Source organism: Mixophyes fleayi, chromosome 1 (assembly GCF_038048845.1).
Source record: "Mixophyes fleayi isolate aMixFle1 chromosome 1, aMixFle1.hap1, whole genome shotgun sequence".
NCBI classification, from domain to species: Eukaryota; Metazoa; Chordata; class Amphibia; order Anura; family Limnodynastidae; genus Mixophyes; species Mixophyes fleayi.
Genome location: NC_134402.1, coordinates 203649782 through 203669602, shown reverse-complemented (window position 1 = coordinate 203669602; position 19821 = coordinate 203649782). Strand labels below are relative to the sequence as shown.

Genomic DNA, 19821 nt, shown 5'->3' with positions numbered 1-19821 from the left:
AGGAGGTAGTGGGTGAGAAAGATGACCAGGGAGGGAGATATTTGGGTGAGAGGTTAGTTCTAGTTAGTGTAGGCTGACCAGTTATGAAGGTATAAGGATCTGAGCAATTGAAGCTACAGAAAGAGGAAGCAATGAAGGGAAGGGTAGAGCTGAGATGTTAGAAAGAGCTGAAGTAGAGGTTAAGTAGAAAGGGGGTGGAAATTGTGTGCATGTAGGGGCTTAAAATGAGAAGAAGACATGAGTTATTAGAGGGATGAGAATAGATGAATAAAATAAGAATAGATAAATCTGTCTAGTAGTGGCTGAGGGGGGGCATTTGTAAATAAGGAGATTGTAAACAGGAGCAATAGAGGAAGTAAGTGGTAACTGAGCGCATGCATTAGAGTGTGCACAGGGTATTATGAGCCATGGTAAATAACAGAAAATGAACACATGTGAATGATGTGAGAGTCTTTGTGAGGTAAGTATTTAGTATTGGTTAAAAGTGAAGTCACAAACAGCAACAAGCCAATCTAGTTACTGATAGTTCCAGTTTGCATTTACTATATTAATAATAAAAATAAAGGTCACCAATTAAAGCCTCTAAGGATAGGCATCATATTTGGTGGTGAACTAATGTGGCATTTTAAAACATCATCATATATATGGGTGAAATACATTCAAAACTGTCAAAGGCAGCTAGTGAATGCAGCAACAGTCACAAGATACATTTAAATTAATTTCCTTAAATTGATTGATAATAGTTTGATACAGTTGAACACTGAACTTAAAAATTTAAGATGGGGTTTAAGTAAACTGTCCGGCAATTTTGTAACAATGTGTGGCCAATTATTGGTACAGCTACCAGTGCCATCATCTTCTGTTGCAGCACTGAAAGCACTACCCCAAGCCCATCATTGCTGCTACTCCTGTTCGTAGCAGTTATAAGATCAGGGGTGCCAGATGGCCATCCACAAAGCCAGAACAAGGCTGCAGAGCCCAGAGCCAAGAAAAAAATTAAAACAAATTAAAATAGAATATGGTTTTTGTTTATTTAAAAATAGAGACTGTGTGACTCATTAAAAACAATGTTACTGGTAACTACACAATAATTACAATGACTTTAAAAACAATTTCACCTGAAACATAAGTATGGATGATCTTCTATTACCTGCCTCCACCCTCTCTGTATTATGAACATCAGCTGCTGGACTGAGCTCATCTGGTTTGTTACTGTATATTGCTGGTTTTAATGATATATTTTTGATTAGGGCCAAATTATGGCATGCAGCACCACAACACCATATCAGACACCTTATCTGGCGCATAGAGAAGCACACCATCAGATGTATCAAGGCACATGAATGTGGACTTATAAAAGCCAAAAGTCCTATCACCCCTCTATGACAGTGGTGACATAAACCAGCATTGATACCCATATCCAGAATCACTTACAATTAAACATAAATACATGTAGATGATTGCAGCACCACATAAAAACACCAAACACCAAAAACAAAAAAAAACACGTGGCCTGTAGCGGCAATGTTGGGACCCTGTTTAAACAGTGTCCCTGCAGGGTCCCGACACTGCCGTTTAAATTTAAAGGCATGAAGGGCGCACTGACGTCACACAGTACTGCCGGAGAGGTCGGCAGTCGGAAGGAGGTCCTGTCAGCCTTCTGCTGCCATCGGAGATGTGCACAGTTTTTTTAAGGTAAGTCTGTTAATATACCTGTCGTTTTTTCATTCAATCGATTTTTTTCTTGTATGTGTGCTGTGTGTCGGTGTTATCGTCATTGCTAACCTGTACCCCACCATGAAATTGGGCATGGGTATGTTACAGTAGGAGCATGATCATGTCACACTATGGGCTTAGTTATGTCACAAGAGGGCCATGGCTGCACAACCCTGGGGTTCTTCTGAAGCACTAGGCTGCTTCTTATCCCCTTCCCCTCCTCTAAAATCTCAAATGCATTGCCACACAAACCAGGTGTGTATGGCAGCTCTTCACCGCTACTATGCAAACTTGTTTATTTCATTAGCATCTTGTGCTGTTGCCAGAGCACACACCCTGAGATTGAACATTCACAGGTAGTACAACAGTCAATACTACAATACTTGTGCTGCTGGTGACATCAGAAGTATCTGGCGATCAAGCCATCTGACCTGTTTCTCTGCATTATCCACCCAAAGAACTCCCATTCCTCTAAACAAATATATATATTTTAAAAAATAACTTTCAAATAGTATGTAAAGAAAACATAACCAAAGGTAACTAACAAATGAATGACAAAGCTTACCAAACAGACTAAAAACAAATCAACACACTTCTCTAAAATAAACAAAATGCAACACACTAAATCCCCTCTATATTTGAACTTCTAAGCACTGCTATAAGCTCTCCCTTGCTGTATTGTGCTGTCTGCTGCTCCCACAAAGATTGAAGATAGATGACAGGAAGTGGGTTGGAGAATTAGAGCAAGTTCAAGCGAATTGATGCAAATTGCATTTCCAGCGTCTGGGTTTTTGTCAGGCAAATAACAGGACGTTGCCACCAACAAGATGGATGCAGGTTCAGGGAAGTCAAGGTACTTGGGTAGACTAACCATAGTTAGATTTAGTAGTATGAAGGAGTCAGTACACATGATTAGAGACTAGCCATAGTCAAAGTTGTAAGCAGGAGCTAATATGCAGAAATGGAGAAAAACAAATATAAATAAAAGCTGGATAGAGGCAAAGTACAACAATCTGACAGTGAGTACAGGAACAGACAAAGGTACATAGGGTTTGACAGTAAAAGTTTTTTTTCAAAATTGAATAATAAAGTAAGATTGGCCATATTAATGTTAATTTGAAACATTGATACTCAAAGTGTCAGGATTTAGAGACCAGCTGGAATAGTATAACGAAACTTACCTTTCTCCATTACTACACTGGCTCTCTGTGCCGCATGCGGCACTTCCGGGTTGCGGGGCTCGGATCGCACTGATTGGATACTCACCTGTCACTCGTTCCAGCGTTGGTCTCTGAGTGCTGTGATTAGCTTCCTGATGCGATCACATCAGGAAGCCAATCGCGGCACTCAGAGTTTTAAACCTCTTCCTATTTAAACCTGCACTGACATTACTCGGTGTCAGTGCAACTAGTTTGCTGTGCCTCTGACTCCCTTGTCGTTCTCTGTTTCTGCCTTTCCCTAGGATCTTCCTGTGTACCAGTATTGCCTGTCTGACCAAGTCTGTGGAATCTCCTAGTATACTTCATTCACAGAACTGTCGACTAGTATTGCCTATCTGACCAAGTCTGTGGAATCTCCTAGTGTACTTCATTGCCAGAACCATGTACCAGTTATCGCCTGTCTGACCAAGTCTGTGGAATCTCTTAAAGTACTTCTCTACCTGATATCCGTGTACCTGTTCCCGGCTTGTCTGACTAATCTCTGCCTGATATCCGTTTACCAGTTCCCAGCTTGTCTCACTACCCTCTGCCTGATATCTGTGTACCAGTTCCTGGCTTGTCTAACTACTCTCTGCCTGATATCCGTGTACCAGTTCCCGGTTTGTCTGACTACTGACTACTCTGCCTGATATCTGTGTGCCAGTTCCCGGCTTTTCTGATTACCCTCTACTGCATCACATTGATTGGCTGCTTCTCCTGCGGACACCTTGTTACACCCAGTCCAGCAGCGGGTTCTTCATTGCTCTCGAGACCTCCTCCTGTGGTTTGGACCCTGTGTTACATCCTGAGTCAGTCCTGTGGACTGCGACCTTTGGGTTCCCGGCAGCGAAGTCCATACCGAATTGCAGTGGTTCTTGGTGAACACCGGGGAATCCATTAGACTCCGCACCTCTGGTCTGCCAGCACTAATCAAGATTGATACAGGTACTCTGAGTTTGTAACAAATAGTTCCTTATACATTATTCTAAACTTTTACATTTTTATCCTAAAATACTGCTCAGTTTAGCTTCAAGTATGTCTTAAATTAGTAGATTGAGGGAACATTTGGACTTTTTTTATTTCCTGTGTCGCTTATGTTTATTTGAAGGTTTTTGTTACTTCTGTTGAAGTGTACATAGAAATGTGTTTGTCTTCAGAAGTGCAAATGGAAAAGAGTGCACAAAGCATCCCTTGGTAGATGACAGTAAACTTGGAAATGTTGTCTTATCATTCAGAACAGTAGTCTAAGTGGTAATTTATAAATGTTGGTATGGAAAATGTAATGGGAATGTAAGTAAATGGAATTTTACAATAAAAGTCATGGGAGAAGTTGCAGTATGCAATACCACTGTATTCCCCCTCACTTTGTTCACTGATTCAAAATAAAAACAGAAGGGACAGGAACCAGGAGCAAGTCTCAGAAAAGTACACAATAGATTAAATGCATGGTATATGAAAGTAATTAATACAAAAATATGTACAGTAGTGCCATTTTCTGCAAGCAATGCACACTTAAGCAGTTGGTAGGCTGCTGATGAACCAATGCCAGGTGTATTTATCATGTCATCTAGAGCATGGCACTCGAGCTGATAACACAACTGTTTCAATTTCAGTGGTCAGACCAGTGCAGATTAGCAATGGGAGTACAGAAGTGAAGTGAAGGAGTAAACTTGGACATACCAAGATACTTTGTAGATTGCCAATTCAATTGCCTACCCATTGGTCAATCTCTATGTTCAGCAGAAGAAGCATTAACTCTATGCATAAGTATGTCTCCTAGGAGAAGAAATCAGGAGTATGGAGGATATTGGCAACTAATGCCCAAACTTTGTATAAGGATAACAAGTAGGTACAGAAAAATTGTGATTACCGTCCACAACTTAGCACACAGTAGGAAATTGAGTTTGTTAGGCATTGTATTTAGGGTTAGAACCATGAAGGCATATGTAGCCATGGCCAGGGACACCACCAAAGGACTGATACACAGAATAGACAGGGAATGATCTGTAGCCATAGACTGAGTAGAAGCCAAAGGTTCTGTCCACAGTTTTAACAAGAAAGAGTTAATAGGTACAATCAGGGTTAATACACAAAGTTCAATACCCATGGACACTGGAGTATATCAATAAGGCATGCATTCAGTGCACTGTAGGAGCATAGTTAATATGTGAGATACTGGTGTGAGGCACTCAAATATTTGGCAACCTGATGCTCAGATTTCTGGGTTATAATATTGGCTAAGGCCCCCGACGCCGATGATGACACAACATCCAAGTGTATAAATGTTCCTACAGTGCATGCAGCCACTGGTCTAATACTACAGTGTGATCAAGCTATGCTGTTGGCTTCCGCCGATACTTGGGACTTGTACAACCAACCCCTGCACCTCAACCAGTATGCCAGAATCAGGAAAGTATGTGAACAAAATGTAATAGCAAGATGTTTGTAGAAACTAGCCCTAATTAATTAACTGATCTGGCTATATATTGCAGGAGTCTATAATGAAACAATGGGCCAAAATGAAAAAGCATTTCTTCATGAAGTAGGCAAGGAGATGTTGATAAGCAATGCCTGGTTAGTTTTCCCTCCTTTGATGCATATTTGTTTTTCCTTTTCCCTTTCCTATTTTGGTATGTTCAGAGTAACCAAGTTAGTCATGCCATCTAAATGTCAGCTTTGTGCCTTATGTTTTAAGGATGTTCTGTCTTAAGATGACTATGACACCTTGGGAAAAGGCTGTGGATTACTTTTTCATATTGGGGATAAGGGTATATTCATCATTTTATGGAGTTTGGGAGACACATGGCTTTCACTTTTTCCCCACTTACTAGTTCTAGTTTGTGTTCATGTTTTAGAATGTCACCCCACTGATATATATCATCATCATCATCACCATTTATTTATATAGCGCCACTAATTCCGCAGCGCTGTACAGAGAACTCATTCACATCAGTCCCTGCCCCATTGGAGCTTACAGTTTAAATTCCCTAATGTAGACACACACTCACACACAGACAGAGAGGGAGACAGACAGACAGACAAGGAGAGACTAGGGTTAATTTTGATAGTAGCCAATTAACCTACCAGTATGTTTTTGGAGTGTGGGAGGAAACCGGAGCACCCGGTGGAAACCCACGCAAACACAGGGAGAACATACAAACTCCACACAGATAAGGCCATGGTCGGGAATCGAACTCATGACCCCAGTACTGTGAGGCAGAAGTGCTAACCACTAGGCCACCGTGCTGCCCGTATATATATTGCACACAACTAAATCATACAAGCTCCTAATATATTGTATTGTGTGGGTTAACACACATGACTAAGAGTGAAATGAATGTCTGGAGGATAGAGGGGGATTATAGGGCAAATAAAATACAATGGCATTCTAGAGAATGATAATATCTGCAAGATTGAGTATTAGCTATTTATATAAGCAAAATCAAATCATGCAGCACACTATTATTATTATATTTCAATATCTAAACAATAACAAAGGTAAACTATGCCATGTGTGCCTTTAATGACGTACAAGTGTAACAATTTATTAGAATATTGTATTTATTGAAGCCCTGTAAATCTCTTCGCTGCTACTATATATGCATACTATATTTTGGAGAATAGACAGAGAGGGCATGATTCATGTTCGGACAATACCTGCATGCAACATGCGTTTAAAAAAACAGCATGGAATTTGAGCATAGTTGCAACTGCCTTCAAAATCAAGCGTATCTCAAGATACATTTCAATTTGAATCTGGGTGTAAGTACACTCTACCTAAATGTTACTTGCTGTACGTTAACAGACAGAAAACAGTGCAGGATACGCATATGGGATTGGGTACGCTTCGCCGATGCTGAGAAATGTGACGCAGACAACACCTACAAACGTCAGTGCGCCCTGAATGAATTTAAATTTAAGGCGCCAGTTAACTATTAACTGCGTGGTCCCAACATTGCCGCTTTAAATTTAAATTCATTCAGGGTGCACTGACGTCAGACACTACTGCCGGACACCTCTGCATTCCAGAAGAGGTCCTGTCAGTGTTCTACTGCCATTGGATATCTGGAGAGTCGCTGTTCAGGTAAGTCTGTGTGTATTCCTGTTGTTTTCTCCTCAAATTGTTTTTCTTTTGTTGGTGTTGTCTGCGTCGAATTTCTCAGCATCGGCGAAGCGATTACCACCGACGCATATGTACATGTGCAATATAAAGTCCTATCCAAACGCATGCAAAAAAAAATATTCTATTAAATAAATGAACAACTCATAATATTATAATCATTAATAAAAATATTTTTTACTTTTTTTACATTTATTTAATACATAAATCAGGATGTTCTTAACGCGTACTGAACATACAGTGCGTTTTATATTGCTCTTACTTGCATACAAATGTACTTTCCTATCTATTGGCACAAATGCATGTAGTTTTTAATAAAAAGGTGATGCAGTGACAGTCATCACTATCAGTTTTCATTTACACCTGCCCTGTAGCTGATGTAAATGATACGGCTAAAGAAATATATTTTACAGAAACCCAGGATTTTAATCAGCCGCATCTGCATCAGAACTCCCTAGGCATGCACTGTACATTGCCTATTTTCTTCTATCCCTTTCCATCTCCTTACGTCCTTCAAGTCAGACAGTCCTAAGTGACTTTTATGTTCGGACATGAATTGCATGCAATTGCGTTCATTGGCAGTAGATCCATTTCTGAGAATGTGCAGAGTGATTTCACACAAGATATGGCAGGCAACAGGACTTACGTCCGAAGATGAATCAGGCCAAGAATGATCATAGCTTTTAAACACACACCTGATTTTTTTAAAGTATATGTTTTCTTTTGTAGTTTGTCAAAGGGTACATTCTCTATGACAAGCACCGATTGTGGTTTTTCCTGTTCAGGTTGATCGATAGTTTTTTGCTAAATAAAATGTTCACACTGACAACCAAAAGCTTTTATGACTTTTACAATAAGCCAATATGTCTAGTGATATTTGCTATTTTGAAACATGAAAGTTGTATTACCAAGATTTAAATCAATATATTAAGAAAAAGGTCTTGTAAATTGTTAGCAGATTACTCTTAATAATTATTTTTTTATATACTGATTAGATATCAGATTTTGACGATTTTTGGATTCAATACAATGTACAATAAATTATTTATAACAGACATACCTGACTTGCTGTCCAAGATTCCAAAATCCAAAGAATATTTCACCACATGATAATTGTTCCAAACATAGAGTAAATTATCCCGAGGATTATAATCCACAGCAGCAATATATTGATATGAGTTTGGGAATGGTATATCTACATAAGCATCACTATTTTGGTCAGTATTATAAATGTAATCAATTTTATTCCCAGTTGCCTCATTGTCATCATCTTCATAAACAGATTTTATCACATACAAAATTCCGCAAATCATGAAGGCATTTGATGCAGATCGTTTATCGTAGGCTGTATCCCAGGTTCCTTCAATCCTCAATGTGTAAGGATTCAATTGGCTAATAACTATTTTCCCATTATTTTGTTCTGTTGCATAGATGACCCATAGTCCATTTTCATCAACTGCAAGATCAATATCTGACTTACCACCCCACCTGTAAGGAGAGGTATCATGATAATTGGCACTTGCAATAATGGCCTCTCCACTTTTAATTCGTGTCCTAAGATCAAACTTGACAATATTCCTGGTACGCTCTTTATTAAAAAACAGTGCTCCATCATACACAACAAAGCCTGTACCATCTACCCTATGAGGAAGCTTATATGTTGTAGTTGGTCGCCCAGCAATGAAGTCATCTTTGGAAGAGTACTCTGTTAAGGTATCAGTTCTATATGGAGTCCAAGGCATATAGTATATTTTATCAGATGCTTGTAAAGGATCTTTGCACCAGGCACCAGACTGGTGATCAGATTCAAATAAATGTTCACTCTGGTAAACTCCCCTTAGCATTCCAGGACAAAGAAACACTGTAAGAAGACAAACATAAATTATTTAATTTACATAGTGCCATAAATAGACATGTGTCTGCTCAATGATAACATTACAGGGCAAGAAGAAAAGAATCAGGATAATAACATGGAGTAACATACATAAGGTAGAATTGATTGAAACACTGGGAAACACGCTCCTTTGCCAAAGAAGGTACAGTGCAGTATTAGGTTGACAGAGATAAGAGGTGAAAAATAAGCATGCTGAAACAGTGAAGCAACACCATACAATAAAAGGTTAGGTAATTGAAAGAAATACAGTGATCATTAATAGATACATATTAACTTTTAATAGTAGAAAAACATAACATATCATGCCCTAGAGTCTACGTACGACTCATGATTTACAGTAACTGTAGATTCCATTGCATTGGTAGGCCTTGATAAGTTTACTTTACAATCTACAGTAGGAGCCATCTAAAAATGATATGACACAAATCATTAAGGTATTTGAAGAAGGTTGATTATCATAGGTTTTGTCCCAAGTTCCTACAATCCTCTATGTGTAAAGGATTAGTTGTTTAATTACTATTTATATGTTCTGTTACATAGATAACCCACATTCCATTTTCATAAACTTCACTATTGATATCTGATTTCCCAACATATAAAGAAATATATCATGGAAATTGCCACCTGCAAAAATGACCTCCCTCTTATAATTCTTGTCCTAAGTTCAAACTTGACTTTATTCCTGGTACTATCTTTATTAAAAATACATTATCATGTACATGGTATACATCATACATGACAATGCCCTGTACCAGCTACCCTAAAAAAAAGGTTATATATTGTAGTTGCTGTCTAGCAATTAAGTAATCTTTGTAAGTGTACTCTCTTAAGAGATAATTTCTTCATTTCCTCCAAAGCATACAGTATACATATTTTTTTCATATGTATTATATATTTAAATAATTATCAGATAATTATGAGATGCTTGTAAAGAATTTTAAACATATTAAATATTGCATCATTATGGGAAAAACTTTGTTCATGAATTCATAAACAAAAGCAAGGATTGCATTTGCCCTAGTGTGACCTTCTTTGATTCCATACAAAGGCTAATCATCTCACCAAGCTTTGCTAGTTTCTCTAATAGGTGTCTGTACTCCAACCAATCCATGTCAATCTCAATGCACAAGTAAGATACTACAGACATTCGGCCCTAAGTTTTTTTCCCATGCAATGGGAACACCAAAGTCCTCAAGCAGGTTTCAAGCTAAACCAACAAACAGGCACACTGTCTGAATTTGCCAGTACTGCTATCAAAAAACCTTCAAGGTAATGCACTACCATTTTTTGAAATGGTGCAGGCTTCCCAGCACGATTGCAGAAAGGAGCTAAATGCCTCAAAGTAAGCACATGTTATATCGCAGCCCATTGGCAAGCATTTATCCATCAAAAATATCCAAACCTTAATCCCATGATCTTAAAACCATCCAGGTATAATGGCAAGACGTGACCTGATTCACCTTTTAAACATGCAATGTGTTTAGAAAGTGCACATAACTTGTACGTAGTTCCAACTGTTTTTAAATCCAAGTATGATTTGCCTAAACAATACTTGCCGTATGCACAGAACCGACTGCAGAATATGCACAAAAAACTTTTATTTGACCATCAAATAAAAAAATAAAATAAAACTCAATGCGCTCAGAAAGAATCCCTGTGAAGGAAGGTCACACTCACACAAGTGTCATATACATACAAAGACCTAGGGTGCCTTCAAACTGTCCGCCCATCAGGTGGTTGCAAACACCAAAACCAGATCAAACAAGAACAAAGGGCATCTAACATGGTGTAGTAATTAAAATAATTTAAAATTAATTATTGTATCAAGAAAAGGGTGGCTGTTTACCAAAGAATATATAAATTAGAGCTTGTCTGATATCAAGGGATAAGGATCCCACAAGCTTCATCCCAAGATCAGGTTCTAGGATTTTAATCTTCCTCTTAGAGAGACAGTCAAGCATACACTGCAGATGTACCTCAGAGATAAAGGACATAATACATAGTGAAGTATATCTACATGTCCATAGGTGAGCAAAAATGAAAATACTTATTGCGCACTACAAAAGTTGTATAAAAAAAATCTTTAATAAGAGATTGAAAGAAGACTTATCTGTAAACCCCAGAGACCACATTTGTCACAAAGCGGTCTCTGGACAGGAGATCGGGTCCACAGCCAACAGATAAAGAGAACTGATTCCAAAAGTGTCTCACAGCAAGGTCCCGCCACTTTTCATCTAAGACTTCCTCAGGGGGTGTGAGACAGTGGCGATAGTACATAATCTAAATAGTAAAATCACCTGATATCATAAATACCAATCATCGTTTGTGAAGTACAGCTCTTCTGCCCACACATCTGTCAGCACATCAATAATATCCAGTTAACATGGCCATTAAGTACAGTCAATTACAATTGAAAATGATGGTATCTGGTGTGTGTCATCTCCAATTGTATCCAGAAACTGGCACAAGAACGGTCACCATTTTCTTGGAGACCCAAGATATAACAAATGTAAGGTGCCATTTTTCTAGAGTCCATCACTTCAGAGTGAGTTCTACCATTTTGCCAGGGGCCATGTTCATAATAAAATATAATAAAATTGGTAAATGTGCAGAGGATTTGAAGTATTAAAGGAAAGGACCCAAATTATTTTAATAGACTTTATTTGGAATCCATATACTATTTCCTATCACACAACAAACCGTGCAGCAGACTGGAAGCTTACATGAACAATGGTCATATGTTTAACCTCATTGAAGAGCACCAACACTTATTGAGTATAATGTGTATAGTTTAATTATATAAAGACATTTATCCACCGATCTAAAGGAAATTAATGTATTGTTGTATAAAAGGTAGCCATTGGAAATTTATGTATGATCGTCAACTGTTTTTAGGAATTAGTTATATAATAATAAATAGAAACAGGATTTTATAGTATTTAAATATTAATCGTAGGTAAATTGAAGTATTATTCATTGATGTAGAATATAATCCATATTCGGTATTCAATGGAAGCTATTGCGGGTTAAAAGCAATGATGCACTATAGAATTAGCAGGGTAACTGATCTATGGTTAGAGGTTATTTAATATTAGACAGGTACTGCACGCCAGAGAAGTATTTCTAGTGGCATCGGGCTATTAGATCTATATGCTTAAAAGACAAATTGCCCAAATCTGTTTTCCACTTGGAGCTGATTCAAAAGGGTGCCTTTGGTGCTTTCTGTTCTGATGAGGATCATCAATAGGTAAAATAGTTTGAAATGTTAGCATATGGGAACCTTGAGTGTGTTGAATATTGATTTCAATCTGTTAATAAATATTTTTAATTATCCAATTCTTTATAGTCTACTATATACTTTATTATGCCCACCTATCTGCCTGTTCTGACTCTCCAGTCAATACCACAAGTGGATGCATGCATATGTATTTTATGTGTGCATGCGCAGTATGGAATGCATATTTTATGTTAACAAAACAGATTTATGTCCAACTTTGCATCAAGCCCTCTGTTTACTTTCTAATTGAAATTCAGCTAATTAAAAGAGTATTAAGCATTGTTTACTAGATGAAGTATTATATTAAGTAGCAAGAAACTGGTATGCCGTTCTGCCCTGTAATGCACATGTAGAAAAATACACTGAAATAAAAACACACAGACCATGACAAAGTCCTTTATTAAAAAATAAGACTCCTCCAGACATTCCCTCTTTTACCCATTTATTGCTTGCCTAAATCAATTGGGATGCCCTCTTCTTTCTTCCAGCTTTCTATCCTTGGGCATCAACAACCAGGGCCGTAACTAGGGCTGTACGATAGGGGCGACCGCCCAGGGCGCAACGCTGAAGGGGGGCGCAGTTTAGGAATATTTTAGGTTCATTTAGTTATTATTGAGGGCTGGGGGGGTGGCATTTGACTTTCTGTAACTACAATAGGCAGCGATAGAAGATCTTGAACGTCACCCAATATTTTCACAGTGTGTGTTTATTTCAGTGTTTATTTACAGGTGCACCACGGTTCACAGTGGGCCCTGGATGCCAGGTTATGCTTGTAGTTCTACAAGTGCCAGTATGCTGACAGTTAGGAATGTGCTGGCACTTGTATTTCTACATGCGCCAGCATACCCAAGCAGTTAGGGCTGTCAGGACTTGCTGGGACCAGTAGTGCACCAACATAAATACATTTATATCAATTACCTCTTTATTATCTCACTCTCACCTCCTCAGGGGCTTTTTTCTTTTGGGTGGAGCGGCAGTTTTTCTTTGCAGACTCATTCCCCTAGGGAATTCAGCGCCGTGCTGAACAGGCTGAGACTGGTTGACATTATGAGAGGGGGATGTCATGCTGTAGGTTTCCCTTTATGATGTCACCAGCCCTGCCGGTCATTGCCTAGTGCTGGTAGCAGCTTTCTCAGGTGGACCCCTAGTACAGGCAACACTTTTTGGGGGGGGGAGCATCAAGGTTTCAAATTATAATTTATTTATTTTTTTTAAAAAAACATTGAAAGAAAGAAAATTGTGTCATTGTGTCAACACTCTTATGACACAGCTTGCCCAGAGAGAGTGACAAAATCAGTTTCATCCATTTTTTTGCAGTTTGGAACTATGTGACATGGTCTCATGCTTATTGAGGAGGTTCAGACAATGAATTCCATTGAATACCATTTTTTGTAAACTGGCTGGCATGAGTCCATCTTCATGTCACTCCTTCTCACTCTTCTGTTCATTGGCTATGTTTGTATATATTGGCTATACGGGTGCATTTTATATAAAAATCTGTTTGTAAAGAAAAAAATCTAAGATTTTAGATTAAAAAAGTTTGGGAAATCAGTTTTGAGAACATTTTGGGGTTCTATGGCACCCACTCTACCCCCTCTCCCTTATATGTCTCTTTAGATCCTTTTACCCTACCTATGGAGATAATGACACTGCTTTCTGTATCAGAGGACTATCACAGTAATGATCAGGGAAAATACTTTAATTGAACTGTAGAGCTGATTAGCAGAAACTTAAACATAACAATAATAAAATCCACAGATGTTATTTGTGGCTATTGTTTTTAGATCATTAGTTCAAAGATACAAGAAAATTGTGCATATATAAAGAACATAAAGAGGATAGATGAGGCATGGCAGAGATAAGGAGGTCAGAGTAGAGGCAAAAGTGCAATGGTCAAACGAGACATGGTAGAGACAATGAGAGTCACAAATAAGTCAGGTATTCAGACAGGGGCGGATTGGCCATAGACCGTACCATGACTTTTCCATTTGGACTGATGACCTCATAACGTCTTTTCTTTTCTTTTTTTAAAAAAATGTGTAATCTATTTTTTTAACTGGCAGTCTGTGAGGGTGTGGGGAGCACTGTCTCATCAGGTCAGGTCTGCAGGCACCTGGATAAAGTACTTTATTGGTTGTAAAGATACCAGGCTTGTACCTTCTAGTGGGTTCCTAAATCATTAGCGTTTTACTGTAAATTTATACTGTGCGTACAACATTTCCAATATATAGCTAAAGTATGGGGATGGCAAGCATATAATTCACCACCTTAGGCAGCATCTGAGTGTTTTAGCATTATGTTGTAATGGGGAATATCACCGTGACTCACAGCTTGGGATACTATCTTTCACGGCCAGCTAAACCAACCTTAGCTTGTTCCTATGTTTAACATATCTGTCCTCAAACAATAGGTCTCACTGTGAACATAATCAAATTGCCTCCCACCGCACACAATCTGAAAAGTTCATTAAGTCCCACTGATTAAACAATGGGCCAATATTACCTTTAGCACCCATCTGGCTAGATTTTAAGGAACCCTTAGATACAATTTAGGCAACCATAAGCATTGATTTTAAAAGATTTCTACTAGATAATTCACTTGTATAAATGCACCACACACAACATATTGCACAATGATATGCCATATAACAATATGCGCATAATCCTGGGTCCCTACATAGCAAATCTACACAACATTGTTATGCTATTGCACAATGCATGTATATCTTCTAGTTCTACTCAGGAAAAGTGTTTTTTTTTTTTTTAAATGTCCACTGGGGTCCTTAAGTTGGTCACCTTGCTTTCTCATTGTTATACCACTTTCATACTGCCGCCCCCGCAATATCCTGGGTTGTTAACCCGGGATATTGCCGGGGCACAGGGCAGTATAGATGTCACGGACTTACCTTATCCCCGCCGCTCCGTCCAGCCGCACTTCCGCATTCAGGACCATGTGACCGCACCCGGAGGCGGTCACATGACCACAACCTAGAGGCGGGGATTTTGAATCCCCTTCAGTATAAAAACCTCACTCTGACACTCGCTGAGTGTCAGAGCAACACTTACCTGTTCCTGGCTCCTGCTCTTCGTGGATTGCAGTGTCTTCCTGTTTCCAGTGTCTCCTGTGTGCTGATCTCTGCCTGTTTGACTTCCCTGGCTCTCTAATCCCTGTGTACCGACCCGGCTTGCTGACCATTCTCCTATTCTTGTGACTCGTGTACCGAACCTGGCTTGTTGACTCCGAGTTGCCTTCTGATTCTGCCTGACTCCATTCCTGTGTACCGAACCGGCTTGTTGACTCCGCTACCACTGCTTCACTCCGCTGTACTACATCTTGAGGCGAACCTGGGGACCGCGACCTGCGACTCCTGGCAGCGAAGCCCACCCCGCCTTGCGGCGGTTCTTGGTGAACACCGGGGAGATCGTTAGACTCCGCACCTCAGGTAAGCCAGCGCTAATCAAGATTAGTAATATAGTATCCAGAATCTGTTACAGTTTGCTCTGACCATGGATACCACAGCTAAAGATCTGTTGGAGCATTTAGCAGGAAGGATGGATAAGCAAGAAGCTAACCAAGAGCAACTTTTAAAATTCCTCAATAGTCTATCCACTCGCTTGGATGTTGTCCAGAACACCCTAGTGGCTGGTGGATCACCTGGGCCGGCAGTGGCCCCTGTACCTCAGGCCGCAGCAGCAGCTTCTTCCTCGCAGCTACGGTTACCTAACCCACATAAGTTCGATGGAGACCCTAAAAATTGCAGAGGATTTTTAAATCAATGCTCCATACAATTCGAGCTTCTACCTGGGAACTTCCCCTCCGGAAAAACGAAAGTGGCCTATGTGATTTCGTTATTGTCCGGTCAAGCTTTAGCATGGGCTTCCCCCTTATGGGAGAGGGACGACCCCATTCTACATAACTTCAACCTCTTCTTGTCCACCTTCAAGAAAATATTTGATGAGCCAGGAAGGGTGTCCAATGCCGCTTCCGGCTTACTACGTCTCCGCCAGGGAAACCAATCTGTGGGGCAGTATGCGGTCCACTTCAGAACCATGGCCTCTGAACTTCGCTGGAACGATGAGGCTCTAGTAGCTACATTCTGTCAGGGCCTTTCAGACCGAATCAAAGACGAGTTGGTATCCCAGGAACTCCCTACGTCTTTGGACGACATTATCTCCCTCTGTGTCAAAGTTGATTTGCGTTTCAAGGAACGTAATTCCGAGAAGGAACAGTCGCGGCGTAGCATGATTCGCTTGGCCCCCAACTTCCAAACCCCTGTTCTTCCCCCTGAAGAGCCCATGCAACTTGGGAGGACCCGCCTATCAGCCGAAGAGAAGGAGAGGAGATTTCGGAACAAGTTGTGTTTATATTGTGGAGAGAGTGGCCATCTTCTGAGTTCTTGTCCCAAACGCTCGGGAAACGACAGGGCCTAACGAGTTCTGGAGCTGTGTCATTGGGCCTCTTTTCTCAGTGTCAGTCAGTTCCCAATAGTAATGATTGCCTGTCTATTCCCATTTCCCTTCAGTTAGGACAAAAGACCTTCCCACAGTCGGCTCTTCTAGATTCCAGAGCCGCAGGAAATTTCATTTCTGCCACAGTAGTTAAACAATTCGCTATTCCCACACAAGCCTTGGAACAACCCATCTCTCTGATGGCCATTGATGGGGGAAGAATCCTTGAGGGGTCCATCCTGGTACGCACTATTCCTCTTCTACTTCAGATAGGAGCACTTCATCGGGAGAAGATTTCTTTTCTAGTAATACAGAGATCTACCAACCCAGTCATCCTAGGACTTCCTTGGCTTCGTGTCCACTCTCCCACTTTGGACTGGAAATCTGGTCACATATTGTCCTGGGGACAGTCCTGCTTCTCTCGCTGCCTACAGAGAGTGGTCCCCCCGAATAGTCCCAGACGTACCCAAGAATTTCCTGTGACTCTCCTGCCTGAGCCATACCAAACCTTCTCTGATGTTTTTTGTCAACAAGAGGCCACTAGACTTCCCCCTCACAGAATCTGGGACTGTGGCATTGATCTGATACCTGGTAAACCCATTCCCAGGGGCCGTGTTTACCCCCTTTCCCTCCCGGAATCTAAGGCTATGGAGGAGTACATCCAAGAAAATCTAAACAGGGGCTTCATCTGCAAGTCTGCCTCCCCAGTTGGGGCTGGCTTCTTCTTCGTAAAAAAGAAAGATGGGGGCCTCCGCCCTTGCATTGACAGAGGCCTGAATGCCATTACCGTTAAAAATCGGTATCCACTGCCACTGATTTCTGAACTATTTGACCGGATCAAGGGTGCCACCATCTTTTCTAAACTTGACCTCAGAGGAGCGTATAACCTTATACGCATTAAGGAGGGGGATGAATGGAAGACGGCGTTTAACACCCGAGACGGCCACTTTGAATATCTGGTCATGCCTTTCGGGCTATGCAATGCCCCAGCCATATTTCAGAGCTTTATGAATGAGCTGTTTCAAGACCTCTTGTACCAATCTGTAGTCATCTACTTGGACGACATTCTCATCTTTTCTCAAGATCTAGCATCTCATCGTACTCATGTATTGGAGGTCCTCTCTCGTATCCGAAAAAATCAGTTATTTTGCAAATTGGAGAAATGCACCTTCGAGCAGAGACAAATTCCCTTCCTGGGATATATTATTTCGGGCACCGGTCTACAGATGGATCCCACAAAATTGAAAGCCATACTTGACTGGCCCCAACCTTCAGGCCTTAAAGCCACTCAACGCTTCCTAGGATTCTCCAACTATTATCGTCAATTTATCAAGGGGTACTCCTCTCTCGTGGCTCCCATCACAGCATTGACCCGCAAATCTGCTGATGCTGGTATTTGGTCCTCTGAGGCTATCCAAGCCTTTATATTATTAAAGTCTCTCTTTTCATCCGCACTCATTCTTCAACAGCCAGATTGTTCTCGTCCCTTTGTCCTGGAGGTAGATGCCTCTTCTATTGGCACAGGAGCCGTACTATCACAGCGAGGTCCTTCTGGAAAACTTCATCCCTGCGGATTCTTTTCCCGTCGCTTTTTACCTGCTGAGAGGAATTATGGGATTGGCGACAAAGAGCTCCTGGCCATCAAATTGGCTCTCTCCGAATGGAGACATTTACTAGAAGGAGCGCAATTCCCTATCACCATATATACCGACCATAAGAATTTGCTTTACTTACGCACTGCTCGATGTCTAAATCCTCGACAAGCAAGGTGGTCCTTATTCTTCTCACGCTTTGATTTCAACATCACTTTCACTCAGGATCTAAGAACACGAAGGCAGACGCCTTATCTCGCTCTTTTGATCCAGCTGACATGGAATCCTCGGAAGATAAGAAATTCATTGTAAATCCATGTCAAGTATTGGCAGCTACACACCTGAAAAAGGGTTGTCCTCCAGGCAAAACATTCATCTTGCCACATCTACGCACCCGGCTCCTTCACTGGGCTCATCACTCACTCTTCTCTGGGCATGCCGGCATTCGCAAGACCTGGGACTTATTGTCCCGAAGCTACTGGTGGCCTTCCTTGCTGGAGGATGTGAAGAGATTTGTTGCTGCTTGTTCCAAATGTGCTCAACACAAGACCTCTAGGAAGAAGCCTTATGGATGCTTGCTCCCATTACCCATTCCTGATTACCCTTGGTCACAGATCTCCATGGATTTTATCACGGACCTTCCCCCTTCCAAATCCTGTACTGTAGTGCTTGTGGTCACGGATCGCTTCTCTAAAACAGCCCACTTTATTGCTCTCAAAGGCCTTCCTTCTTCCTCCTCCTTAGCCGATATTTTTATTAAAGAAATATTTCGCCTCCATGGCTGTCCTCAACATATTGTCTCCGATAGGGGATCACAATTCATATCAAAATTTTGGCTTTTTGCAATAAATCCGGGATTAAGCTTGACTTCTCTTCCGCATATCATCCCCAGTCCAATGGGGCTACTGAGAGAACCAACCAAGAATTAGAGAAGTTTCTAAGAATATTTATCTCTAGTAACCAAGACAACTGGGTGGACCTTCTCCCTTGGGCCGAGTTCGCCCATAACAACCATTTTCATGAGGCCATCTCTAACTCCCCCTTTTTTGTTCTGTATGGCTGCCATCCTAGACTACCCACCTTCTCTCAAGTCTCATCTTCTGAAGTTCCAGCAGTGGACTCTCTGGTTCGTAACTTCTCTGATATTTGGGAACAAACCAAGACAAATTTAAAACAAGCAACTACTCGTTCCAAAAAATTCTACGATAAAAGGTGAAGAATGACTCCAAGTTTTGCAGTTGGTGACAGGGTATGGCTATCCACCCAGAACATTCGTTTAAAGGTTCCCAGTAAAAAATTTGCTCCCAAGTTTATTGGCCCATTTGCTATATCTGAGATTATTAATCCCGTAGCCTTTAGATTGAGTCTGCCTCCCTCCTTACGCATACCCAATGTCTTCCATGTCTCCTTGTTAAAACCGATGGTAACCAACAAATTCTCCACCTCATCCAGAACTCCTCCTCCTGCTGTGGATCGGGATCAAGTTGAATACGAGATTAAAACTATCCTAGATTCTCGTAAAGTTCAAGGTGCCATACAGTTCTTGGTGGATTGGAAGGGTTACGGCCCTGAGGA

General features: G+C 40.7%; 1 protein-coding gene across 9 annotated transcripts in view; it reads right to left on the bottom strand.

Moving 5' to 3' along the window:
- Positions 1 to 19821, bottom strand: part of ADGRL3 (adhesion G protein-coupled receptor L3) — a 958921-nt gene that overhangs the window by 598148 nt on the left and 340952 nt on the right. Inside the window, exon 6 of one of the 9 annotated variants that reach the window (XM_075204791.1) lies at positions 8096 to 8896. In XM_075204791.1, the coding sequence (XP_075060892.1) occupies positions 8096 to 8896 (801 nt within the window). Of the gene's footprint in view, positions 1 to 8095; positions 9777 to 19821 lie in introns of those variants that run through there. The other 8 variants (XM_075204784.1, XM_075204783.1, XM_075204785.1 and 5 more) reach the window with 8 other exon arrangements.